The 25,460-nt window shown below is 36.8% G+C and overlaps 1 protein-coding gene across 2 annotated transcripts in view; it reads left to right on the top strand.

Moving 5' to 3' along the window:
* The window catches only part of LOC134542984 (serine/threonine-protein kinase SMG1), a 322,401-nt gene that overhangs the window by 113,809 nt on the left and 183,132 nt on the right, over positions 1-25,460 (top strand). For both annotated transcript variants that reach the window (XM_063387640.1, XM_063387630.1), the window contains exons 20-24: positions 1,428-1,678; positions 8,095-8,269; positions 10,660-11,009; positions 12,344-12,564; positions 18,697-19,007. In XM_063387640.1, coding sequence (XP_063243710.1) covers positions 1,428-1,678; positions 8,095-8,269; positions 10,660-11,009; positions 12,344-12,564; positions 18,697-19,007 — 1,308 coding nt within the window. The remainder of the gene's footprint in view (positions 1-1,427; positions 1,679-8,094; positions 8,270-10,659; positions 11,010-12,343; positions 12,565-18,696; positions 19,008-25,460) is intronic.

The raw sequence follows: 25,460 nt of genomic DNA, 5'->3' as shown, positions 1-25,460 counted from the left end.
CAAATATAGCTATACAATTAGGCTGGAAAATTTCTTGGTTCTGGACTGAGATTGTTTTTGCCAAAATAAATTTGTCTGATTATACAAAAAATTAAAAGAATATTCTTTATTGATTGGTTATTAATACAGGAAAGCAATTGAAAACCAACAAGTAAATAACTTAAGTACCAAGGAAATGGATTGGCAACATGTGTAGGATAGGTGACATGTAGATAAAAAATTTACCATTACTCAAGTACAGTGGTTATTTTGTTTCAAATAATTGTTATAAGCATGTGGACAACAATGGTTATTTTTGCTGGAAATATTTGGACAATGGTTGTTTTTGCTGAACACACCATGTTTCAAAGTCTCGATTCATACAGACTATGATTGTGTTGGCATTAACAGATGGTTCTTTGCATACCCTCCAGGCATCACCACACGATGGAATAAAAAGTAAAATTTTGAATTTTTGGGACACTGGTTGTTTTTGCCAAAAGTTCTTCATATAGATAGATAGTTGATTATTTAAGAAAAAATTGTATACACAACTTTACACAAGTATAGCATTTCGCTTTCATTAAAAAAGGTTTGATTTAACATAAGTGTAAGAAAATAGTCTATAGTTAAAGCTTTTTCTCTCCAATGTATGTATGTTTGTGCAAATAGTGCAAAAGATTTATTAGGTAATTGCTGGAGCTATTAACTGTTCGGAAGGGAGGTGAAGGTGGTTATGCATCCATTCGGTCACTGTTTATTATCTTATCTACCAGAAAAAAGGTGGTGGCATGTCAGGGTTACAGAGTCATAATGCTGTACATATGTGGCCTAAAGTTTTCTGTCTGATATATAAATTTTCATCTGTTCACATTTCTAACTAAATGAAATCCAGAGTGGCAGTGCTTTAAAATTAGCCTGCATGCCTGTTTGTGCTCTATCAAATTTTGAATAAACGTAACAAATGAAAATGAAATACATGAACTAAAGTTGCAAAGAAATAAATCTTAAAGTTTTTAATTTCCCATCAGTCCTGATTGAAGAGGTCTAATGAAGATCTCGTTTTCTCCACTCTCAGAAATAGTTAAAGAAGAAGAGTAAATGAAATCTAAATAGTTGTAACCCTCAAGGGGTTCTTTTTAACTCAGATTTAAGTGTAAAATAAACATATTAGGAATTTGGAGTGATCTATGCTTATTCCAATTCTTGTGATTAGTGAGCACCATTAAATTATTATTCTTTTTACTTTAGGGTATGAAAATTGGAGCTTTTTCGTCCCCTTTTTCTTCCATACTTGTAAATATAATACATTTATCCTAAAAACACTTTCTGAACGTTTTCATATTCGTAGATTGTTACTTATTCTTTAGATGAAATAACAAGGGGTATGTGCTTTAGACAACTGAACTGGTGTTCATGAGGATAGTAACTTAGCTCGTTTTGTGCAGCTGCTAAACACAGTTACTGCAGAGCAAGCAAAGCTGTACGCTCTGTTCGGGAAGGATGACCTAACTCTGGCCAGCGAGTTGTCCAAGTGGCCTGCTGCAAACAGCGGCGGCATGTCAGCCCAGGACGGTTCCACACCCAAATGTTGGAGCAGTTACAAGATGATGGCCCATGTACAGAACACTCTTGCCATCACTGCCATGAAAGTTGCTGTTAAAGAAGATGCAGATGCAGATGCAGATGTTTCTGAAACGTGAGTATTTTCGTGCAGTACTAGCCTCCAGGATTAATTCATGTACAGTATGGTTTTTAACAGAGTCCATATATAATTTTGTGGGGTGCGACAGTTTCTTTTTTAATTGATGTCTGCCTCTTTCATGTCAGTCATCTATACAAGACACTTTAAAACCTTGCAACCATCTGTTTGTAGATCTTCTTTTAATCCTTTTCCAATCACATTCAGCTGATGCATTTTTTGCTGTTATATTGTTCCTGTCCTGCTTCTTGCTGACAATTCAAGCTATGCTGTCATAACCGTGCGCATGAAGTTTGTGTGGTTTTTTGTCTTTTATGGAATGACTTAACATAATACTAGATTTGGGTTCAAACCACTTATTCTATTGATTTTTTTTAAGAAAATTATATTGCAGTAAAACTCGCTTAAGACGTTCCCGCGTAACACGTTTTCCCGTTTATTAAGTTCAATAAATTATTCCCTTGATCACTTCCATATATCCCTATGTTAATTTTTCCCTTTAATAACGTTTGTGTTTATATACCGTATTTACTCGCATAATGTCCGCAGTAATTTGGCTACATTTTTGACAAAAAAAATTGGGTGCGGACATTATGAGGTGAAGTCCGAAAAAAAAATTTTTCCTCAAAATTTTACGTTTTGTGTAGAGTAAAAAAATTGTTCTCTCATAATCAGTTTATTAGCAGAGCGCTGGTGACTGGCGACCCTCCGCAGTGGACGTGAGAAATGTGACAGGTGTCAATATAATTGGGTGCCGGCGATTAGTGGAAGACGCCACTCATTTTTTTTCTTCTCTCACTCGCGTGTGCGCTCTTACGTTCAGAAGCCGCAGCCAGCCTACACAAAATAAACGCTTTGCGTGAAAAGATATTTTTTTAATCTTTCATTGAGATGGCCACTGAGGGCACAGGGCAGATGTCTAATGTCTGCATTAGCTCGCGCCGGCGAGCCTCCCTCCCTGTCCCTTGCCTACTGTGTGTATAAAAAAACCGTGTGCATGTACCCCCACCACTTCTCCGCTACCTCCCCTACTTTGTGACGTAGTGTGAGTTGACGTGTACTGACTAGTGCTATATATAGCCCATCCCCTTGCAACTCGCGTGACGTCGCAGGCAGCTGCGCAGTAGAGTGCGAGTTTCTGAGTCTGTACGGTTTCACCATGCTACAAACCCTCTCAGCGACCGCTCCGGAGAAATGAACAACTCAAGGTCAAAGCATTGTTGACAGCGTCAGTAAATTTCCATCCCGTTACTGTGCTTTATTGGGGTGGCCAAGGTTGCTTTGTCTGGTGCGGACTTTATGCGGAATTTTAAAAATTCCATTTCAAGTATTTAAAAGAAATGTGCGGACATTATGCGATGGCGGACATTATGCGATTAAATACGGTATGCTTCCCGCATATAACGTTCGCGTTTGTAGAAAAAATGTAAAATAATAACATTAACCTTAAGCATTTGAACAATTTTTAAAGTTAATTAAAAAAATGTACGTATGTATTTACAAACGATGAGTTAATTGGAACAGCACAAGCCCGTCAAAACCTGCTCCACATGCCACTCGCTGTTACAGACACGCTGTTCTATCTGTGCGCCATTTCCCCACTCGAGTAATAACTGGTGACGAATGATAAACGCGCACAATCGTCGAAACCTGCTCCACACGCTGCACACTGTTACGAGTGTATTTTACATCCAATCATCTGCTCGACTGAGCCGCTGTTCCATCTACATACCATTTTCTAACACGTGACTAAAGCCGGAGTTAAAATAGCCCGTCGCCTCCGTCCGTCCGTCCGTCCGTCCGTCCGTCCGTCATCCGTTAATCACGTGACCTGCAGAAAATAAGAGAGCTCGAAAATTTTCATCCGTCCGTCCGTCAAAAGCTTGGCAAACTTATACTTTTGACGGACGAACGGATGAAATTATATCTATGGTTGGTCGCGCCAGTCAATTGTTATCCGAATACAAGTCAGTGGAGTTTGTTTGTGTTAGTTCAACTGTTCACAGTTTGGTTAACCTTATATGCATTGGAGCTTGAAAAACTCATTGAACTGTATGAACTGTAATAACTTCATATTTTTCTGAAGATTTGCTGATCCATTATGTACGGGAACACGAGTTTCTGTACGATTTTCAAACGTGAACAGGATCACCAAAAATATTTAACTTATATGGGCATTTCCTCTGACATTAGACCATTAAAGTTCACATTTGTTGGCTGCACTGATTTCGAAAAATGTTTTGACGAACGGACGAGGTGCATTGTTGTAAATCGCGTGCCTAGATTCGTGGTGTTGAGGGATGAAAATGTGACGGAAGGAGGCGACGGGCTATTGTAACTCCGGAATAATATACAGCAAACCACATTACCAGTATTACCACCAACCATTATTCGTTGATCTTTCCACGTGTAGTTTTTTTGCAAGCAGTGTGCGCACTTTATATTGTGCTCAGTAAACAGTAATTGATAACCTGAAATCAAGGGGTTTTAGGTTAAGTGTGATTTTAGGCAAACTTTTTAGTTGTGATTTTGTGGTTATTAATCATAATAAACGAAGGGCGCAAATTGATGGAAATTTACCGTCAATAGTGCGCCGTAAGCGGAGAAAGGTCATTGTACTTGGCCATCTGCTGTTATGGCGCGGCGTAGCCGCCGGCTGGCTCTCTTTGTTCCCTGAGCTGCGCATGCGCAGTATAACTCACTCTATGCTCCGCCCAGACTCATGACCTTCCATCAGCAGCCAGCCAATAGATGCGAGCTTAGCGGAAATAAATATAAGCTCCACCTCCCGTGTACCAGTTTTGTCCAGTTCTAATACCAGTTTATTGGTATACGCACCGGTTTTCTTGCTGCTGTGACATGTTCAAGTTTACGTTCATCTTGATTTCTTGATACCAATAATTAATTATTTACGATCCCCAGAAATAAATGGTTAGTTTAAAAAATATGCGTCAACTGTACAATACTTCCGAAATTATAAAATACAGTATGTATAAAACAGTTACCAAGACTCCGCTCATTTTATCTTGTGAAGTTTATGTCTCGTACCAGTATTTCGGCTAAATTGTGACATAAATACAGTATCAGAACTTACAAGCAGCCACGTAATATTTCCGACATTCCCGTTAAGTTTATACATTCGTGAATTTACGTTTTTCCCTCGTGCATTTTAGATTGTCCCCTACTATAATTACTCTGACTTTTACATGCCTAGGCTTAAATTATTACATGTTTAGAAATAAAAGCAACTTTTCATGTTATAATATATGTATATTTTGTGATTTAAAATGTTCATTGCCGACTATAAACCTTATGTTTTTCACGATGTTTTTAGGCCTACTAGCTAATCTTATCTACACTTAAAGTACCCACGGGCCACAGTATTTTTTTTATTTGAGCAAATATATGGTGTGTTAAATATTATTTTATTGATATAAAATATAAAAAAATGTAAAAATGGGGCTTACGATACTGCCTTCAGTGTCGAGTTTTTTTTTTTTACGTTTGATTAGCTCAAGTGTTGTTTCTGCACGAATAGAATGTAATTACAATCGAAAATACACCAGCATAATATATAGACACGGCAGGTCATTTCCAGTGGCAGCAGGACACGGCAATGGCAATTCATTTCCCGCGGCAGCGGTGTAGAAAATTGAGGGGGGGGGGGGGGGGGGAATAGCCACAAATGGACGTAATTTGGCCTCGCTGGTTCATATGTACAACTCGGTCGTAAGGACAAATTTTGGAGAACCGTGAGTGTACGTAGAATCGAGGTTTCACATACTCTGAAGCGCTTGATCACTTGGACAAACTGAAGATATTTGTGCATTGAACACAAAATGTTCCTGATAGTGTGAGCAAGGGTTTGTGGGAACTTGTCAATTTTGTAATGCGTCAGTGGGAAAATGTGTTAAAACAATCAAAGCTGACACAATATTTTTCAAAACAGTAATTTTTTTGCTAGTGTTTAAATAAGTTTTTTAATTGTGCTTATTACATTTAATTCAGTGTATATAATTCAGTTTATTGATGTAATTGTATAGTTTTCCAAGTACGCTGATAATAATAGGTGAGGGTAATTTTATAAATATACAGTATGTTATTTGAGGAAATTTGGTTTTTATAGTGACCGAATTTTAACCAATGTATTTCCCCTGTAAGAAGTTTTCCCTGTTAAGAAGTTTTTAGCATCCAGTCCTTTGAAAAAGTCTTAACAGAGTTTTACTGTATAACTATTACTACATTTTGTGTATATGTCTTGAAGCAGGGCAGTCTCCATTGTTATTTATTGTAGTGATGGAGCGAATAATAAAGAGAGTGGAAGATAATGTTAGAGAAGGAAAGATGAAGGCCATGCTATTTGCTGATGATTAAAAGATTTGGGGAGATAAGGAAGATGCAGTGCAAGAGCAGTAAAAGACATGGAATGAGGAAGTGAGGAAATGTGGTATGAGATTCAGCACTAATAAGAGTGAAATGATGGGCATGATGAGCAATAAAAATTAAGTTGGACGATGTATTGAAATAGATGGTGTTGAGTTAAAACAGGCAGAACCTTCATGTATTTAGGAAGTGTATTGGAGGGAGGGGAAAAAAACAAGGAGGAAATGTAAGGTGAGGACACTAAGGGGATGCATTTGGTATGAAAAGGGAGGTGCCATTAAAGACCAAAAGAGTGTTTTACAATTCATATGTACTTTGTGCCCGTAGTCACTTGTGCAGCAGAGACTTGGACTGTAGATAAGAGATATGTGTTCCCTGGAAATCAGAGCAATAGGAATGAAGTTTATGAGAAGTATGTTGTCAGTTGCGAGGTGAGACAGGATCAGAAATGAAATACCGTGTTTTATCGCATAATGGTCGAGCGCGCGTAATCGTCGCAACCATATTTTAGGCTGTCAAAATTGAGATAAAAAAACTTCTCGCGTAAACGTCGCATGATGTTTTTGGTCCCGCTAGTAGATGCCAAGCGCTTTCTATAGGTATCTTTTCCGTATGAAACAATGTATTTTAAGGTAGAAATCTAATATTTATTCGGTCATTACCACTTACTTAATAAATTAACGGAAAAATACAAAGTTGTTTGACGTGTAAATTTTCTTATAAAGACGTTTTTAAAGGTTATTTCCTTTACCTGATTGTCTGCGTTACCGTGGCGTACCGCTTATAAAAATGTAGCCAGCGCATCATTCGTGTTTTGTTACTTTGGTTATGTTGCTTCCCGTATAGAGCGCGCGCACGTAGTCGAATATCGATATCTCGCCGATTGGATGCAACGCGCGCTCTCTGTCAGGTGCCGAGTTAACTACATTTGATAGCCCGCATTCTTTCGTGGCAAGTGTGTACTACGACACTACGACACGATAGTTCACGTCAGATTCAAGTGGCTTGCGTTCGCGTTAGAGTTTTGGTTTTTCTATTTAAAGTTGAAGAAAGGTTTTTGTTTAAGGAATTAGTAATATAGATTGTTTGCCGTGCTATTGTATACTCCACCTTTTTTTAAATAAACGTACTTTCCATGAACGGGTTTTGTTTTTATGAATAACTTTACCTAACAAAAAAATTTTTTTACCACACAATCGTCGCACCCCTACTTTTCAAACTTGATTTTAGAATAAAATGTGCGACGATTATACGAGAAAACACGGTAGTGCAAGAAAGAGCAGAATAAAGAACTTCAATAATATCATTGAAAAAGTGAGAATGTGACGTTACGGCCATGTCTTGAGAATGGGAAAAGAGAGGCTACCTAGGAAAATGATGGCATTGAAGTACACAGGAAGGAGGAGGAGATGGGTAAAGCAGGTAGTTTAAAGTAGTCCAGGAGAGAGAAGAAGAACTGGTTTAAAGTGAAGAATTAGGAATGGTGGAAGGGCAGAGGAAGATGGAGGCATTTTACTTAGCTGACCCAGCCACAGGATGGAAACTGTTGTTGATGGATTTTTTCTAAAGTTGGAATTCTTTTGCACTGCCTCTAATAGTTATTTTACATCTTCCAAGCTTAATCCAGAACTTTGCTTATAGTAAAAATTGGCTGTGTGGCTCTACATTATAATAATTATGTTCTTGTGAACCCTTAGACTTCTGAAAAATAATTTTATTTAAATACTTGCGCTTTTAATGAATTTTATTACTGCCCTAATTTAGCACATTGTAGCATTTTATAAAATATAAAGTCTTAGCATGTATTTAGAATTAGAACAATTTTACTTTTACGGATCTTTAAAAAGAGTATTTGGTAGAATTCCAATAGTTTTCCATGGATGCTAAATGTGTTTTTTGTGCATTTGTACAAAGTTATAATTTAGTACTTTAACCTTTATTAACCTGAGATAACGTTAGGCCATTTAAAAGATTTTTTAGTGTTGTATTGTGCTCTAAATGTATGTCAGCGAATTGTATCTCTTTTTCAGTAAGGCCAGAATAGGTGCTGTACAGGAATGTGTAAATATAAGCCAGTACCACATGAAAGAAGCGATGCGTCATCTTCCGTCAGAATTTCTATTGGAATCGGCCGTAACGTATAACGCAGCGTGCAACGTGCAGCACTTGCTCCTCGGCAAGCCTTGTCGCTCTGTGAATGTCCTGGTGGGTGCACTTTTAGCCACTGATCATTACATTTATTCTTCACTTGAAATATGGAATACAAACAAATGGCTTCAAATATTTAAAAAGAATTCAACATAGGTTTATAATACCTCAACCAAAAACTTCAAATTTTAAATTCTTCAATAATTATCTACCCAAATAAGAAATGGTCTTGTACACAAGAAGCATCTGAATTTAGGACGATCATGAATACTACACAACCTGAAATATGTGAGCCAGCTTCTGGTCACTACCATGGCCCAGCAGTATGCGAAAATGTATTTAATGTAAATTCGCATCTTCTAACACAATTTCCATCCAATAATAAATTGAGATGCCATTCAAGCTAAGAATATGAAATGTTATTACTAGGGATGGGCCAATAATATCCTCATACCCCCAAATACCATTAAATTCTTAGTATTTGAAGTATTCAATATTCAAAGTAATTAGATTCCAACAAAAATACTAGAGGAAATAAAGTAACATTAAAAAATTTGACTCTGATAAGCTCTTTACTGGGTAAATTTTTTTTCCGTACCTATGCTGTTAATTATTCCCCAAGTTGTGCTTATAACATGTAATATATAGAGAGAAGTTATGGTTTTATTTTTTTGAACCAATTTCATTTTTAAAACAAAAGATTTAATTATGGATTTTTATTTTTATAAAAGCTTTTTTGTTGTACTTACTCCACCAATATAGTGGTCAAAATTATATGTTGCATTATTACCATAAAAGAATTTGTAATAAATTGCTCTAAAATCAATACTTACAGATAATTAATAATAAATTAGCAGGCATTTGTGTTTTAAAAATGATTCACTAAGTAATGCACAATAAAATTAATTAAATTTATTTTTTGATCCATGTACTATGGTACCATTTTTGTCTGGAAATAACTACATTCCTTGTATATCAATCATTAAAAGATAGTTTTTTTTACAATTTGAATTAATTATTTGTTAAATGCTACGTAATTCCATGATAGAACTTGAATTTTGGTGCTATATGGTAGAATAACTTGCATTTCGGTGTTACGCTGTGTTTTGGCATTCTTATCGGTGTTATTTCAGTTTTATTGCAATTAACAGCATAATCTTGTCCGTAGAGGAAACTAAGTTTGTGAAAGAAACATTTAAAGGGTAGAATGTTTCAACACCATAGTTAATATTTTTAATTTCTTGTGTATTGTTTTATTTTTGACCCTTGACCCATGATTTGGATTTGAAATGTATATTTGAGGTACTTTTTGAAATTCAAATTCAATATTTGGATTGATTCAAGAAAATTGGGATTTGACCCATCACTGTTTATTTCTTTGTTCAAACCATACATGATGCAGGTAGGTTATCATTTATGCTTTTAAATGCAAAGAACTTAACAATGCTATAATAAAGGGCTCAATAAATTTCTGCATATTTAGTTAAGGGCTCCGCCTACCCAGTCACACACATGGTGCGCAGAGCTTCAGGAAAAACGTGATTTCAAAACTACTCAAGATATCCGGGTGGAGTTTTCTTATGAAACGCATTTAAGAGTTTGCTTAGGGCCGAAAAGTACTTTTTATTTTGGATTAAGTTTTTAAACTGTATTTTTAGAAGAGGTAAAATGGCTAAAACGCATGTTTTCAAAGTAAATTTTAGGCGTAAAACAACCGGTACAGATTCTTGAAAGCACTTGCGGGACTTGCATTACACCTTTATTTTCATTTCTCCCCAATATAATGTTAAGGTCACCGCTAAAATTTCATAGTTATCCTGTGATGACGAGAAGACTGCGCATCAATTCAGAGCCTTGCGCTTAGAGGCTATACCGCGCTAGAAACTCCAGCGAGCGTTGTGCTTATCATCCCGCCTCACTAACACAGATACCCCTGACGTGGTGGGCCCCTTAATGGTATTATCTTTTTTGGTAGTTCTTTAATCAATAGTATTCATGCTTGTAGCAATAACATCATTTTGAATATAAAATTAATTATATTTATATCCTGTTGTGATACATGAAGTTTAATGAAAATAATGAAAATATTCTAACAATATTAGTCACCATTGGGTTAATGTGTATGGCTTACTTAGGCCTGCTAGTTCATAGAAACTCTTAGGCTTAGTTAAATTTACATTGGCTATGAATTTGGTTAGCTTGCTCCACTGATTTGACAAAGAAAACAGTTTTTCCTTATATATATGATTATGATAATATTATATCTCACTTTCAAGTGACGTTAGTTTATGTATATTTGTGGTGAAAAAAATTTTGGTTTCTGAACCAAAAAAAAAAGCTTTATTATTTTTTGATGCAAAATGTTATGTGCATGAAAATACTGTAGTAATTCATATTGCTAGTTAACGTTTCTATTTTAATGTTGTGTTAATTGTGTTGATCGGCAGAGTGAAAGTGATCTCAGCATAGAAGGCTTGACGTCGGGGCTGTTGAACTACGTCCTGTGGTGGGCCAGATACTTCCAGAGGGTTTCGGTGGATCTGGGTGTGAACACCTCTCGCCTGCAGCTGAACACGGCGAGGGCAGCCCGCAAGGAAGGCAACTTCAAGCTGTCGGAGCGACTGCTGCTGGGGTACGTTGACGGCGAGGTGCTCTCGACCAGCTGCGATGACACTCACGGCACGCTGGAGGAGGTGGCTCGAGCCGTGGTGGCGTCGGGCAGTGACTCCCTGGCCCTCAGCCTGGTCGATCCGTGGAAAGTCAAGAGCCTCACTGAGGTGGCTAAGCTCTTGTTCAGGTAAATCATGTTTTACTTCGTAATATTTTAAATATTAGAACTCTTCACTTTTGATGCGGTTGGAACCCACTAGCCAAGTAAACTCAAGCTGTAGCAGCAAAGATTGTGATCCTTATCAAAATTTTCTTATTCAATACGTAAAAATATCACGTTCATAATTGTTTATGATTAGGGACCCCAAAAAATAGCAAAGTAAGAAATTCACGAATTATGATGAAATTCTGATTTTTTTTTTTTGAAAACATGAAGTTTGGAGTTTAGTACAACTATTTCCCACGTGTTGAAGGATGTCATTTCTGAAAGCATGTCATGGTACACCATAGATTTGCTACCCAAGCCACAAATTTTTAAAATTATATATTTTTTATGTCGAATGTAGTATTGTTTTATAATACAGAGTTAATATATAGTGATATGTTGCTTTTTTGCTGTGTGTAGCAATTAAATATACATCTTATTTCTTCATATCTTTGGTTAAATAAGCTGTCTTTCTCAAGTGGAGAAAAATATTGTTTCCTGGAAATCTTTCGAACAAATCTTCTTAGTTTTTTTACATTTTGAAAATAAGTAATTTTAATAGTTTAGGCTGAGATTAATTGTTCATTCTAGTGAAACAAATCTTATATTGGATTTTATGTACATTTAGTCTCGCTCTATTTAATTTAGTTGTTATAATAACATTTTGAAACTTTCTCTTTATGCTAAATTATAGGAATTGGTGGTTTCCTTTATTTAATACTTACCATGTGTCTTCATGATACTTCAGTATGTTATCTTAATATGTTGTTTGAATTTTATGAAGGTTATAAAGAGTATTTGCAGATGTAGACTTAATTTATTATAAATATGGATATAAATTATGATATAAATATAAATATGAAGTGGTAAAAAAAAGCAAAAATTTAAGTTTGGAACAGAATTTTAAAACTATTATACCTTTTTTACATCTTCTATTTTTTTTACATTATAACTTTGCACCCATTTTGCTATATTATATGAACGTATTCAGTCATTGTGTTTAATTTTTTTGGGTCCCTATTTATGAAGTGCATTTATTTAAATGCATATTTTGAAAGGTTATAAAGGTCATATTATCCTTTTATAAACTTGTTTGGTCTGAGAAAGGCATTCTGATAGCTTATAATTATTACCAAGACGTTCTTTCTCTTTTGCCCCTGTATATCTGCGACATTTACTTTTTCAAGTGTGCGTCAGTTGATTAATTGGCACCAAACAATTTTCAAGCATGGGTGTGGTTATATCCCGCACCTCACTGCCATAGCGTGGTTGGCTGCGACGTGATGTGGCACAGCTAGGTGTGAACTCTGTCTCAGCTTGGAGAAGCTGGACGCCGCGACGCAGGTGATGGTGGTGACAGCCCTGAGCCTGTCGGACGCTGGTTCTCAGCTGGCGGAGAAGCGGTCGCGCTTGCTGCTCTGCCTCGCCAAGTGGCTGCAGCAAGGCATGCAGGTGTCGCAGGACAGCGATCTCAACCCAGTCAGGAAACTCATCGCTTACGAGCAGTCTTTTGTATGCGCAGATACCACTTTGTTTGGTAAGTCACCTACCTATTTTTGACAAAAAAAAAATTTCTTCAATTATGTTTTTGATGTTTGACATCTTAGCTCTCTGTATACAGCATTTGGTAGGAGTAATTTCGTGAATGGAGCGGAAGTCGCATGGAAAGGAAACACGTAACGATTATGCTGCCATTTGTGGCGGATAGTGCAAACCAAAGTTCCTAAAGCTAAAGGGAATGTTTAAGTATTATATGTTTCGTGATTTTTTTTTTAACAAGATGGGAAGTATTTTAATAAAATTCCTTGTCAAAAATCAAGCTCAAAGCCGCGGTTTTAGAGTATTTTTTGAAGTCTTTTTGGCTTTTATCGTAGCATGTTTCTTTATTTAGTTTAAAATTGCGGTCTGCAAATGGAATGATTCGATAGTTCATCTAGTTGCTGAGACAGTAAAATCTAATGGCTCGGGCGGAAAATACGTGTGAATTGCGTCCAGAAATTTAGTTGGAAACATAATTTGTGTATATTTCTCATGCTTAGCATTATTTAAAACAAATTATACATTAAATTTTGTGTCCAAGTTTTGTTTTATAAGTGTAATTGCAACATGAAGACACATAAATTTGCTTGTTACCAAGGTGAGATGTTACACATCTCTGTTAAGTACTGAAAGAATCACTCACATTTTTATTATTTTGTCTTCTTACCTGTGCTTGTTTTGTGTGATATATTGTGTGTCTGTGTGTGTGTATGTAGCAAAACAACTTTGCTGTTGTCGGGTTTATTTATAGCCTGTAAGTGTGCTTTTACGCTCGGCACAAAAACATTCATAAACCACCACAAAAAAATCTCAGAATCCATCCAAGCATTGCTTTGTGACTTGTAGTGGACTGGAAGGGAAACATGGGGCGCGTCCTTGAAGCACCGTGGTTTGGCATATTTCCCTATAACTGTCAGTTTCACTCTGTGCGTCCCTGCAGCATTAGCACACACCAGTACAGTTATGCGTTCTTTATTTTGTTTGAAGCCATGTGCAGCTGTTTCGTTCCCACCAGCTAGAGTTGTATGTGGAAGGCATTTCCACAAAAAGCCAGTCTCGTCGGCATTATAGACTTGGTCTGCAGAGAGTTCATTTTCATTTATCAGCTTTGCTAAGTAAGTGCGAAATCTGTCAGCAGCTTCAGTGTCGGCTGATTTCTGTTGACCTGACACATCAAGTTTTCTTATTCCATGTCGTTCTTTGAAACGGGTTAGCCAACCATCAGAGAATGTGCAAGCTTCTGTCAACTCCATCTTCTCATAAAATTCCTTCCCTTTTTCGATTAGCATCGGCCCTGATACTGCCGCACCTTCTGACCTCTTTAATGAAAACCACTTAAATAATGCAGAGTCCAATTCCTGTAGTTTGGGCGTGTGAAGAGTTTTGCGTTTCAGACAGTTATTTTCCGACTCACTCTCTGCTACGAAAGCTTTGAGTTTTTCCTTTTGTTTTTTTATGTCATACACGGTTGACTCGCCAATACCATACTCAAGCGCGATTGCTGCAACACGTACACCACGATTCAACTTGTCACATATTTCAAGCTTTTGTTTTAATGTCAGTGTTACGTGTTTTCTTTTCACCTTCATAATTCTCCACACTCAGTAAAACCTTTAAATATGTACAATCAACTGCTGTGCACGTCTACTCTGAGCTACTGGAAACGCTCCACTAAGCAGTTGCTCTCTATCGTGAGACATTTATCTTCCCACTATCTAAATAGCCTACACTCTCAGCGCGTCTTTTATTTTGTTCGTGTCAGATGTCACGCGTTTTGACAGGCGGAAAAAAATAACAGAGATGCGAGTGCGTGTATCGTAGTTACACGACGCGGCACATTCACTTTTTTACCGTGGGAACACAGCGCACCACAACACTGCAGAACGCTTATAAAAAAAACATTTGTTTTTCGGTTACAAAACACCACGGATTTATGAGTACCACGGATTCTCGGGGTCCGGATTTGCGAGAGTTTACTGTATTCACAAAAATGCAATTTATTCTTACTTAATTCATTTGGACATGTTCAACATAAAAATATGAAAAAAGTTACAGTATGTAATGTTGCAAGACCCTTACCCTCCTATCTAAATATTTTTCTTATAAACTGTTTTCATGCATGTAAATATTTCTTAAAAAAGTTTTGCTAAGAATATTTTTACCGTTTTTATGTATTTAAGGGTTGATATTGGCACGTGCTATGTGTTTTAAGAATATACAATGTATTTTTACAGACATTTTAAATAATTATTATTTTTTAGGTAATTATTCGCAAATAAGCCGTACTGGATTTTTGCCTGTTTTGGTCTACTTTTTCAGGTTTTTCTAAATAAGTTTAATTTTGTAAAATGATTGCTCTTACATAAGGTTCTAGAACAATGGATTTGGTGTGGGATGTATTAGAGAGAGGCATAAGAGGCCTGTAAGTGCGAGAGAGAACGAAACAGTGATTCCCCGGTAACAGAGACAAAAGCTGGGATCCCCCACTGGTCGTGGGAACTAAGTGATAACTACTGTCTCACGATGTGGGAGATAGAGAGTGTAAAGTCCGTGGCTCTGTGTGTAGAAAACTGTTTTCAAGGTGTGTCGTTTATTCTTATTGGCTTGTGTGAATGAAGCGTGTGTGTGATTGGTCGGTGAGGTCATGTGACTTCTCCTTCCTGCGTGATGAAGAAGGTGGCATGACTTCACCAGTCGTCTGTCGATCGCTGCACGAGGAGGGCGTGTTCGGTGGCTTCTCATAAATTATGTAGTAATTTGTGGAAGAGAAAATTTAATGTTGGTGGTCAGAGCCATGTCGAGTTTTAAGTTAACATAATTGTTTTTATATTTTCATTCGGCCATTCTAATTAGAAATTGTGACCACCTTCGTCGGCGTTTGGCTCATTGTAAAATTTGGTTTCGCTGGGTGCGGCCCTGTTTAAGGCCGCACTGATTTCGTGTACTTACAGTAAGATTTTACTGAAGGACTTAAGCTACGTTTGTTTTCGTTAATTTTCATCGCTCGAGCTGCAAGCATTTCTCAACAGGCGGATCTATGAGGGGAATGAGTGAGAAAAATTTGAAAGTTTTTTAATTTATCAGTGCAGCATTCTACTTTGAAAAATAAAACAAAAACTACAATTGGCGATTAACATCTTTTTATTTTTGTATATAACGAACTGTCATAAGTATTATAATATTTTTGTTTATGATGTGATTTTGTTTTGTGTGTGTTATAGGTCCAAAGGCAGGTTTAACAGATCTAGAAAGCTTAGTTTGGCACATCATCACTTCCAATAACATGAGTAATTCATTTAGGTTAAAGAAAAGGCAAACACAAACATTTTGGTTTGCCATTTATATGTGTGTTGTCTAGTACGTGTCTGTATTAATATTTTACAAGTGTACCTTCAAAATTATTAGAGGACACAGTGGTAGACTAGTTTTCCTTACTTCCCTCCAACTTGGTGGGTTTTCTCAGGGTACTCCTGTTTTCCCCATCTATTCATTCCGTCAATGCTCCCTTCTCATCTGATCACCCGATATTGTCTAAAATAACTTGGATGCTGACTCTCGTGCTACTAACAAAAATAAATGCCCAAGTGGCTGTAAAAGAAACGGAAGTGTGTGAGCAAAACAAAAGGAGAGCTAAGTAAATAACAAAAATAACATCAGAGGGAGCAACGAGAGGTCAGACAAACTAATTTAGATTTTCCCCTAAAACAAATGGGGAGAAAAAGGATCGTTATTTGTTTTAAATAAATACTGCAAAAATGTCTATTGGAATACTTCATTTATTAAAAAATAACCTTCTTTAGTTATGACGTTACGCTAGATGCATAGCATCGTGGTGAGAAATAAAAAAAAATCACAGATAGGTTAAGTAGCGCAGTTACATATAATAACCATTACATTAATTTAGGTTAAACTAGGGCCGGCCCGCAAATAACTATGACAATGCATAATACTAAGTTACAATAATAAAAATATAATAAATTTAACATTTAACAAAAGAATCTAAAATTTGTTTTAAACTTTTGCTGTCTTATGCACTTTTATATTAACAAAAATATATACATAATTTCATTTGGTGTCCAAAATTGCCATGCTGTCCGCCACGCACTTAAATTTAAACTTTTCCAATGTTTTTAAAAGCACAGTAAATTCAGAAGCTTGGGGGGGGGGGGGGGGGGGTGTCTTGCCGCGGGAATAGGCTCGTGATGCCGGCTACTCGTACGCTGTTACTTGGAAACTGTTATATGGATGGTGGTCCTTGGATCTTGGACTCGGATCAGTATCTTGGTCTCTTGGACCCTGCCCGCAACAAAAATCCATTCTTGCGAATAAGACCTGTTTGCAAACAGTCCTGAAAAACATTGGCCCAAAAGGCCTGAAAAGGGTTTGGGGGGGGGGGGGGGGAATCTAGCGAAGAGAAAATAAACACTCACACCAATGCAGGGTGGATGATGCAGTCACTCAGGGTGGAGGCGCGCATTGGAGTCCCGACACACGCGACACGATTTTTACAAAGAATTCCGTCATTTAATATAATTTAAATAAAACCAGAAAAAGAAAATTACTCTAACACTTTGCGACTATTAAAAAACTCTACTGGCTGGCTAAACAATTCTAGCTAAATTAGGGAGTTCATCCCTCGTAGTCTGTTGATTACATGGTACAAGTGATGACGTTCTTCTTGGCGGAGACAAGCGTCGATGATTACGGTATTACCAGCCAGAAAGGACCCGCGCGCCGAAGTACCGGGGCGCGCGGAAAGAGTCTTGGTTAAAAACAGGGTTCAGCCCTGGAACAAAGGTTGGGGGGCGGGGGTGTACCGAAGATACCCGAAGATGCCCAAAAGGCTAAGCAGGCGGAAAAAGTGCTCGCCGCGTGTTTACCAGTGTCGCGGGCGGACCAAAGTCGCAATCCTACCACGACTGCTTCCAAAGTCGATTGTGACAAGCTGTCTCTTATGGGAGAGCTGAGTAGTGTGCTCTGGCGGCCAAGAGGAGAAACTGGCTGGAGGGTCACAGAAACATCCGCTAGAGTGCACTGGGCGCACTCGCAACCAGCGGACAGAGCTAGGTTAGGGATTTTTGCCGCCGCTAGAGCTCGCTGAGGGCTCTGTCGGACAAGGGCGTATGTCCTTGGAGAGACAATGTACCCTGCGCAGGTTCACTGGAGGTCAATGCTCCAGGTAGGAGTTCCCAAGAAGCCACAGGGGAGAAGAAGAGGGAAGGGGGGGTCAAAACTTGCTATGTCACCTGGGAAAAGCGTCGTGTGGACCATTTCGAGGCATTGCCGCAGACTGTAATATGCTCCTCGACGTGCTGCCAAACAGCTTACCTATGCTGGCCTCTGAGAAATGAAAGATGCTAGCGGTGGGCTTGGGGTAGCGTTCGCTTGCACGAAAAGTCATACTGTTACAGGGAGAAAACGTGATTTAAACTGTGGCCGAGGTGCTGTGATAACCAATCGTCACAAAAAGTATCTAATTGGGCCTGCGAACAAGCGCAGGTGCACTGGGTTGCACAAGATTATGTCGGAGAGTACAGTAATGGAATCAAAATTAAAGGAAATTAAAAATGCGACTTTATTTTTTTGGTTTCCTTCTTTAAAAATGAAAACTAAACTTAAAATTCATAACTTGTCCCCAAAAATTATGATAAACGGCACAATGTTATGCAGTAATCATTTAAATTTTGACTGTTCACCACCATTTATAATTATTAGGTATCTATATTCTTTTAAAATAGTGTTTGTGGGTTAATTTTTTATATAAATCTATAGTTCTACTCTGAGATTGATGAAATTTTGCAACCTGTACATCTACATTATATTTTGACTAACCTGAAAATCGTTTCCCATGACTTTAACCAGAATGTTCGTACATTCTTGACAAAATTTTGCAATTTTGACGTTTTAAAGGTTAAATTAGGGTCTACATCTCTCGGTACTCCAGATGGGAAAATGAAAACATTGTGTTCCCTCCAGTTTTCTATAAAAGGTTCTAAATATATGAGAATGAATATTTTGTTTGGTTGTTTGTTCACTACCTAAATAAAATCTAGTTTTATTTGAGCTTGGTAACATTTTTCACAATTGAGTTTGGACCAAAATAAGAGGAAAGTCGCTTGTTTCTTGGCAGATGCGCACATGGCCACAAAGAACGGCACGCAGGTGATTCCCAGCAATGACCTGCTGGTGGGCCAGCTGCTGCAGGCATCGGTCTCGGCGTGTCCCTCACTGGCCAAGTCCTGGCACCAGCTGGGGGCGTGGTGCTATCGCTGGGGGCGGCGGGTTGTGGACGCTGCCATCGAGGCAAACGACCAGCTGTCTAGCAGCGAGCGGGCCGCCGTCACCAGCTCCCTGCCTCCGGGAACGTCCAAGGAAGATGCAGATGTCGTGTGTTCCATCCTCAGCCAGACCAGGGCTGTTTCTGACGAGGAGGACATTGAGGTATTGGCACTGTTCTTACCAGTGAAGAATGTGTGCTTACTTTTATAATGTTACGAAATAATATGAACACTTGACTAGATAAAGTAGTGAATATGGCATGTTATACTACTACATACACAGCATTTTGTCCTGTCTCTTACTTTACATAAAGGTAATTAAAAATATATATTGCTAAACCAAATAGTTTTGTTATATCATTAGTGATACATGTGCCAGAGTTGAAGAAATACAAATCAAGTAGTGGTGCACCGATATGACTTTACCGATTACCTATTAGATTACCGATTATGAGAGCAATAATCGGCAGATACCGATTCAGTTACCGATTATAATGAAGAAATTTTTTTTTAAGGGTAATAATGCACACAAAAATTTTTATTCCCGTGTGAATTTAATAACAAGATTAGGTAAAATTGAGAATACAGTTATAATACCAGTATAAAAATATATAAAATACACTATTAAGTCATTGCAAAGTGTAAATTAAATTAACTTCTATTTAAATATTTGTTATTGTAAACAACTTGAACTACAGTCTAATAATTGTAATTTACAATGGGTAAGTTTTTGTTGCGGAAAACTAGCATTATTATCGACTATCACATAAGGTTGCATCAAGAAATTACCGTTTAACAATGTAAACATGCTGCTTTATTTTGTTCACTTGAGTTTAAGGAAAAATGTTTCCACACTTTATTTTTTTTCTCCCTACTCGCCATCTCACTATAATGATATAAAAATGACTAAAAACCAATTCTAGCACATGTTATTTTATTTATGTTGACTGAATATATAAAATTATAAATACTTTTTCACTTTTCACGTCACATACAAATAACACAACAACGGATAATGTTACCAAAGACGCCCATAACGAGTTGGTAAAATGCAGTGATAAACTCTAGAAGGTATCGGGACCACGATTTTGAACCGCTACTACGACTCGAAAAGATTGATTGTCATAGAATCCACTGCAACTGTTTGTGGTATTTTGATTGCGTGACATCTATTTTACGTCTCTGGCTATAGGTAATGAACAAGGCCACTAAACAAACAAAAGACGAAACGTAAATAAACGTGTAGGAAAAATGTATTTTTTATTGTTCGAGGCAATGAGATTTATTAAACTTAACGAAATATCTGTAATTATGATATGACGGAGTTAGATGAATTTTGTAATATATACAAATATTACGGTATTTCGTCCTAAAATCTGTAACAAAATATTACACGGTAAAAACCTACTTAATTACGCCGGGACGTAAATAATCGGCAAAGTTATCGTTAAGATAATCGCCGATTACGATAAATCGGTAAGTACCCATACTCGCCGATTACGATTCATCGGTATCCGCATCGGTGCACCACTAAAATCAAGGTTGCTCCTATACATGCTCACACCCTCTGCTCTTTCTCTTTCATCTCTTCCCCCTTTGTTGAAGATGAGGTGAGTAATTTTTGGCAGGTGTTCAGTGAATATTTAGACTTTGGTAGGTGCATAGTCTAATAAAATTAGCAAAATAAATAGTTATACACAATTCGTAAATCTGGTGACAATAAAGAGTCTAAGTCTAAATGTTAAGGACCGATCAAAAAAAAATCTCACCTTATTGTGAAAAGGATCTAACTTTTCTTTTTTTAAGTTAAATAAACTCATAAATTTTAAATTCTATATTTATTGCACAGTAAACAAGATATCCTAGAACTCAACATAAAGCAGAGAACCATTTATAATGAAAGTTCTAAACCAGGGATGCCACCAAGATTTGTTATAAAATCCTGTATTAGACCATAAAAAATCCTGTAAAATCCTGTAAGAAGAAAATTTCTGTAAACATGTTTTTCATTCGTGCCAAATTTTTTTTTTGCAACTAAGACACAGGAGAAAACAAAGTATTATAAGCATATTTCTTCAAAAATCAGCTTTTCCTTCATTCCAGTTGCATAAACCTACTTAAAAATAATAATAATGAATGTAGATAAAAAAACTCATAAGTTTACATGTAAAGAGTTAAGTGCCAGTATGAGGTTCTCACAAAAATCACTTTAAAATTATACACAAAGACACAAATAAAATTCGCCCACATGAGCTCTGCATCTACAATTTTGTTGTCTGGTTTGCTGATGAAAGATGTGAGAGCAGTACTTTGTTCAGCAGCCCTCTGATTTCTCTGGTGTATCTGTGTGCTTTCGTGATGCCTAAGATCTTTCAGACCACCCTTTTGAATGTTAAAAGTCCGACCGACGCAATGAACACACTGCAGTAAAGTCCGTTTTACCAGCTTTCAGCCACTTTAATTCTATTTTCCACTCACATTTATATAGTTTTTTATACAGCATTCAATCTGGAGATGCCTTGCATTTTCTTTCCATTTCTTTCAATTACAATCTCCACGAAGATGCAAGCCAAATTTTTTGTACGTAACAATTACTTTAAAATTAACAACAAACTGTAAACACTCCGTCAAACCATCATAGAAATCGTTATTGCATGGTATAACAACCAGACTGTAAAAACACAGTCACAGATATCACTTCACACAAATATTACTGGGGGTGTTCCGTTACACACACGAACGCACCATCGCGCAGAAGAGAGAAACAGAACACGGTGTCTAAAACAACTGTCATAGATATTACGATGCACTGTATACTTTCATCCCTGAAATAAAAAATGCTCCCAGAAATAAAAGGTAGAGTGTGAATTGTTATCATCTTAGAAAAACTGAAACGACGTAGCAAAGTGAAGTGTCTCTTGATGACAAGTTATCTACGAAGTGGAGCGGGAGCAGTAAGTAAATATTTACGTTTGTGCGTTCGTCGATTAAAATATCCGTGGTTCGAAGTGCTCATCCGTTAATTTGTTGTAACTCCAAAATATCCGTGAAAACGGATAAAATCCGTAAAAACGGCAACCCTTATTTAGAACCATCCACACAGCCTCCATGTGACGTCAACAACCACCTCACGATTCCCTCCACGTGGCTCCCGGCAACGCCCACCCGGCCACGTTGTGCCACGCCCACCTCCTGCCCCGGACACGCACTCAGACAACCACCTGTTTCTTTCTTTACACTGTGCTGGAACCGGCACGCTCCCCCTACTAACAGGGATTTTAAACTTATGGAATAATAGCTTGAAAACTAGAACCTTTTTATAAATTTTACTTTTTTCGTTTAGAACAAGGTTACCGTTTTTACGGTTTTTATCCGTTTTCACTGATATTTTGGAGTTACAACAAATTAACGGATGAGCACTTCGAACCACGGATATTTTAATCGACGAACGCACAAACGTAAATATTTACTTACTGCTCCCGCTCCACTTCGTAGATAACTTGTCATCAAGAGACACTTCACTTTGCTACGTCGTTTCAGTTTTTCTAAGATGATAACAATTCACACTCTACCTTTTATTTCTGGGAGCATTTTTTATTTCAGGGATGAAAGTATACAGTGCATCGTAATATCTATGACAGTTGTTTTAGACACCGTGTTCTGTTTCTCTCTTCTGCGCGATGGTGCGTTCGTGTGTGTAACGGAACACCCCCAGTAATATTTGTGTGAAGTGATATCTGTGACTGTGTTTTTACAGTCTGGTTGTTATACCATGCAATAACGATTTCTATGATGGTTTGACGGAGTGTTTACAGTTTGTTGTTAATTTTAAAGTAATTGTTACGTACAAAAAATTTGGCTTGCATCTTTGTGGAGATTGTAATTGAAAGAAATGGAAAGAAAATGCAAGGCATCTCCAGATTGAATGCTGTATAAAAAACTATATAAATGTGAGTGGAAAATAGAATTAAAGTGGCTGAAAGCTGGTAAAACGGACTTTACTGCAGTGTGTTCATTGCGTCGGTCGGACTTTTAACATTCAAAAGGGTGGTCTGAAAGATCTTAGGCATCACGAAAGCACACAGATACACCAGAGAAATCAGAGGGCTGCTGAACAAAGTACTGCTCTCACATCTTTCATCAGCAAACCAGACAACAAAATTGTAGATGCAGAGCTCATGTGGGCGAATTTTATTTGTGTCTTTGTGTATAATTTTAAAGTGATTTTTGTGAGAACCTCATACTGGCACTTAACTCTTTACATGTAAACTTATGAGTTTTTTTATCTACATTCATTATTATTATTTTTAAGTAGGTTTATGCAACTGGAATGAAGGAAAAGCTGATTTTTGAAGAAATGTAAAAAAAAAAAAACTAGCTAACACACAGACAAGTTTACATTAAAAAAAAAAACACCATTTACTGTAAAGAAGAAAATGCCATCAATTTCAGCTCTACAACAGCATTCATCAGGAAAAATTTCAAAAATAAATAAATTAATAATGGTACCTTTTTTAACCACACAGGAATGTCTTAGAGTATAATCGTTGTGTAACTTATTTAGGAGAATAAAATTACAGTGTATTTAAAACTCTATTAACAATTATAATAAAGTATTTGTTTTAACTCAGAATTGCAAAAGCATTAATGAAAACCTACAAAATCTCTCTCTTTTTACCCACACAAGGGATGCACCAGAACCATCTTGGCACCAAGGCAAGTGATCTGTCCACTCATCCATTCACGCATGAACAAGAGACAGCGCGCGCATCCCAATAGGGCAGTTCGTGAACTCTCATCAACCTCCATCACGTTTCCAGACGTGCGAAAATATCTAACTGGAGTGAAAGTTATTAAACAGATATCACTCACAAATAACGTTCGCTCGGTACCGAAAACCTGTAAAAATAATTTTCTAGGACATTAAAATCTAAAAAAAGTATTCTGGCTCTATGTATTTCTTATGGCGCTATTATGTGGCTTCCTTGATGTGGCTCCACCATCGTAATCCTTCGGAATATGTTTGAACGTGTCCGACGTACGAGAAGTCCATCAGCCATGATCAACCATCTTCGACTTTGAACACAATACTATAGGTAATTTCACTATTTGTGAAGTACACTACTACAAATGCCATGTCTTCAGTATAGCATACTATCATCGTATATGTCACCTTATATTAGACCTTATGTGTAGTTTATTAAAAGTTATAAAAAATTAAAATATTTAGTGGACGTAAGTGGATTCAAATACACAAGCTTACATTACAGGATGCGGAAAAAAATTAAATAAAAGTTTGTGAACAGGATGAAAATTAATCGGCGTATGGCACGGGAAAAGGTATGAAACGGGAACGTATCATCGAGGTTCTACTGTAGTTGTATTTTGTATGATGGCGACTCAAAACTTAATTCAATACAAATGAACAAGCATTCCGGTATCGAAAAAATGTATCGAACTTACGGTTTCGATACTCGATACTTTGCGATTCCGTCAAGTATCAGAGGTATCGAGGTATCGAAGTATCGAAAATCCCATCACTACTTAAAAAAAAAAAAAAAAAATTGTCTACAGCTCAATAACCAGAGCATTTATGTTCTCTCTTTTTTTTTTTTAAATTCAGAACAGTCTTTAATTTGACTCTGTTCACAGTGTGATATTATGACATTCTGTGTAGGTACTTACGTTGGTCTTAACATTTTTCATTCCATTCATTACGTTTTGGCAACCTGTTAATAGAAAATAATTTGCAGGCAACTATTTGTCCCAAAGACCCGACCACATGCGTCATTTCAGAGGGATAACAAAGGAAATACTTGCACTACACCCATTTTTGTAATATCACTTGTGGTTTAATAACTTTAAATTGTAGTTGCACAATAAATTTATAACATAGTAAGATTCTAAAAAGCGCATATAAATATTGAATTTAACTGTCTCATTTATTGTGTATAATTTATTGTGCATAAATACAGCAAGAAAAAGAGAGCAAAACCATTTGAAACAAATTTTATTTTTATTTACTTATTTATCTACTTATTTAAAATTACGACATACCCACCGACTTCGTTAGACTTGGATGGTGGGCACGACAAATATACAAACAAACACAAGGTTATCACCACAAACATATGGACTCTCACCCCCCATCGGCACCATAGCAGTTAAGAACAGCTCATGGCCAACACACGAAGGCAAGAGTACCATATATTAGCGGTTACAACACTTATAACAAACACGACTGCTACCACAACAAATACAATAATACCACAAACATTATTAAGTACATAAAACACAAAATAATAAACAAAGAAATGAGAAGAAAAATCAGTGGTATAACTGTTTTCTTAAATTATTCACTAAGGTATTTACTAGATTTCAAAATTACAAATTTCAATTTATTCACCCAATAGAATTACAAATATACTTTATTGTAATTAGAAATCAGGCTATAGATACTATCTCTTTTTTAATGAGAAATATTATTTTGTTAAAAAAAAAGAATAAAATTATTAAGTAGTGTTATATTCATAATTTCTATCAAGATGTCAAAATCACCAACATGCAGTATTTTTAATGAAAAAGCAATAAAAGTGGAATTTAATATGTCATTGTG

The sequence above is a fragment of the Bacillus rossius genome, chromosome 1 (genome assembly GCF_032445375.1).
Source record: "Bacillus rossius redtenbacheri isolate Brsri chromosome 1, Brsri_v3, whole genome shotgun sequence".
NCBI classification, from domain to species: domain Eukaryota; kingdom Metazoa; phylum Arthropoda; class Insecta; order Phasmatodea; family Bacillidae; genus Bacillus; species Bacillus rossius.
The sequence above is the reverse complement of the archived record's forward strand: the minus strand, read 5'-3'. Positions and strand labels throughout refer to the sequence as shown.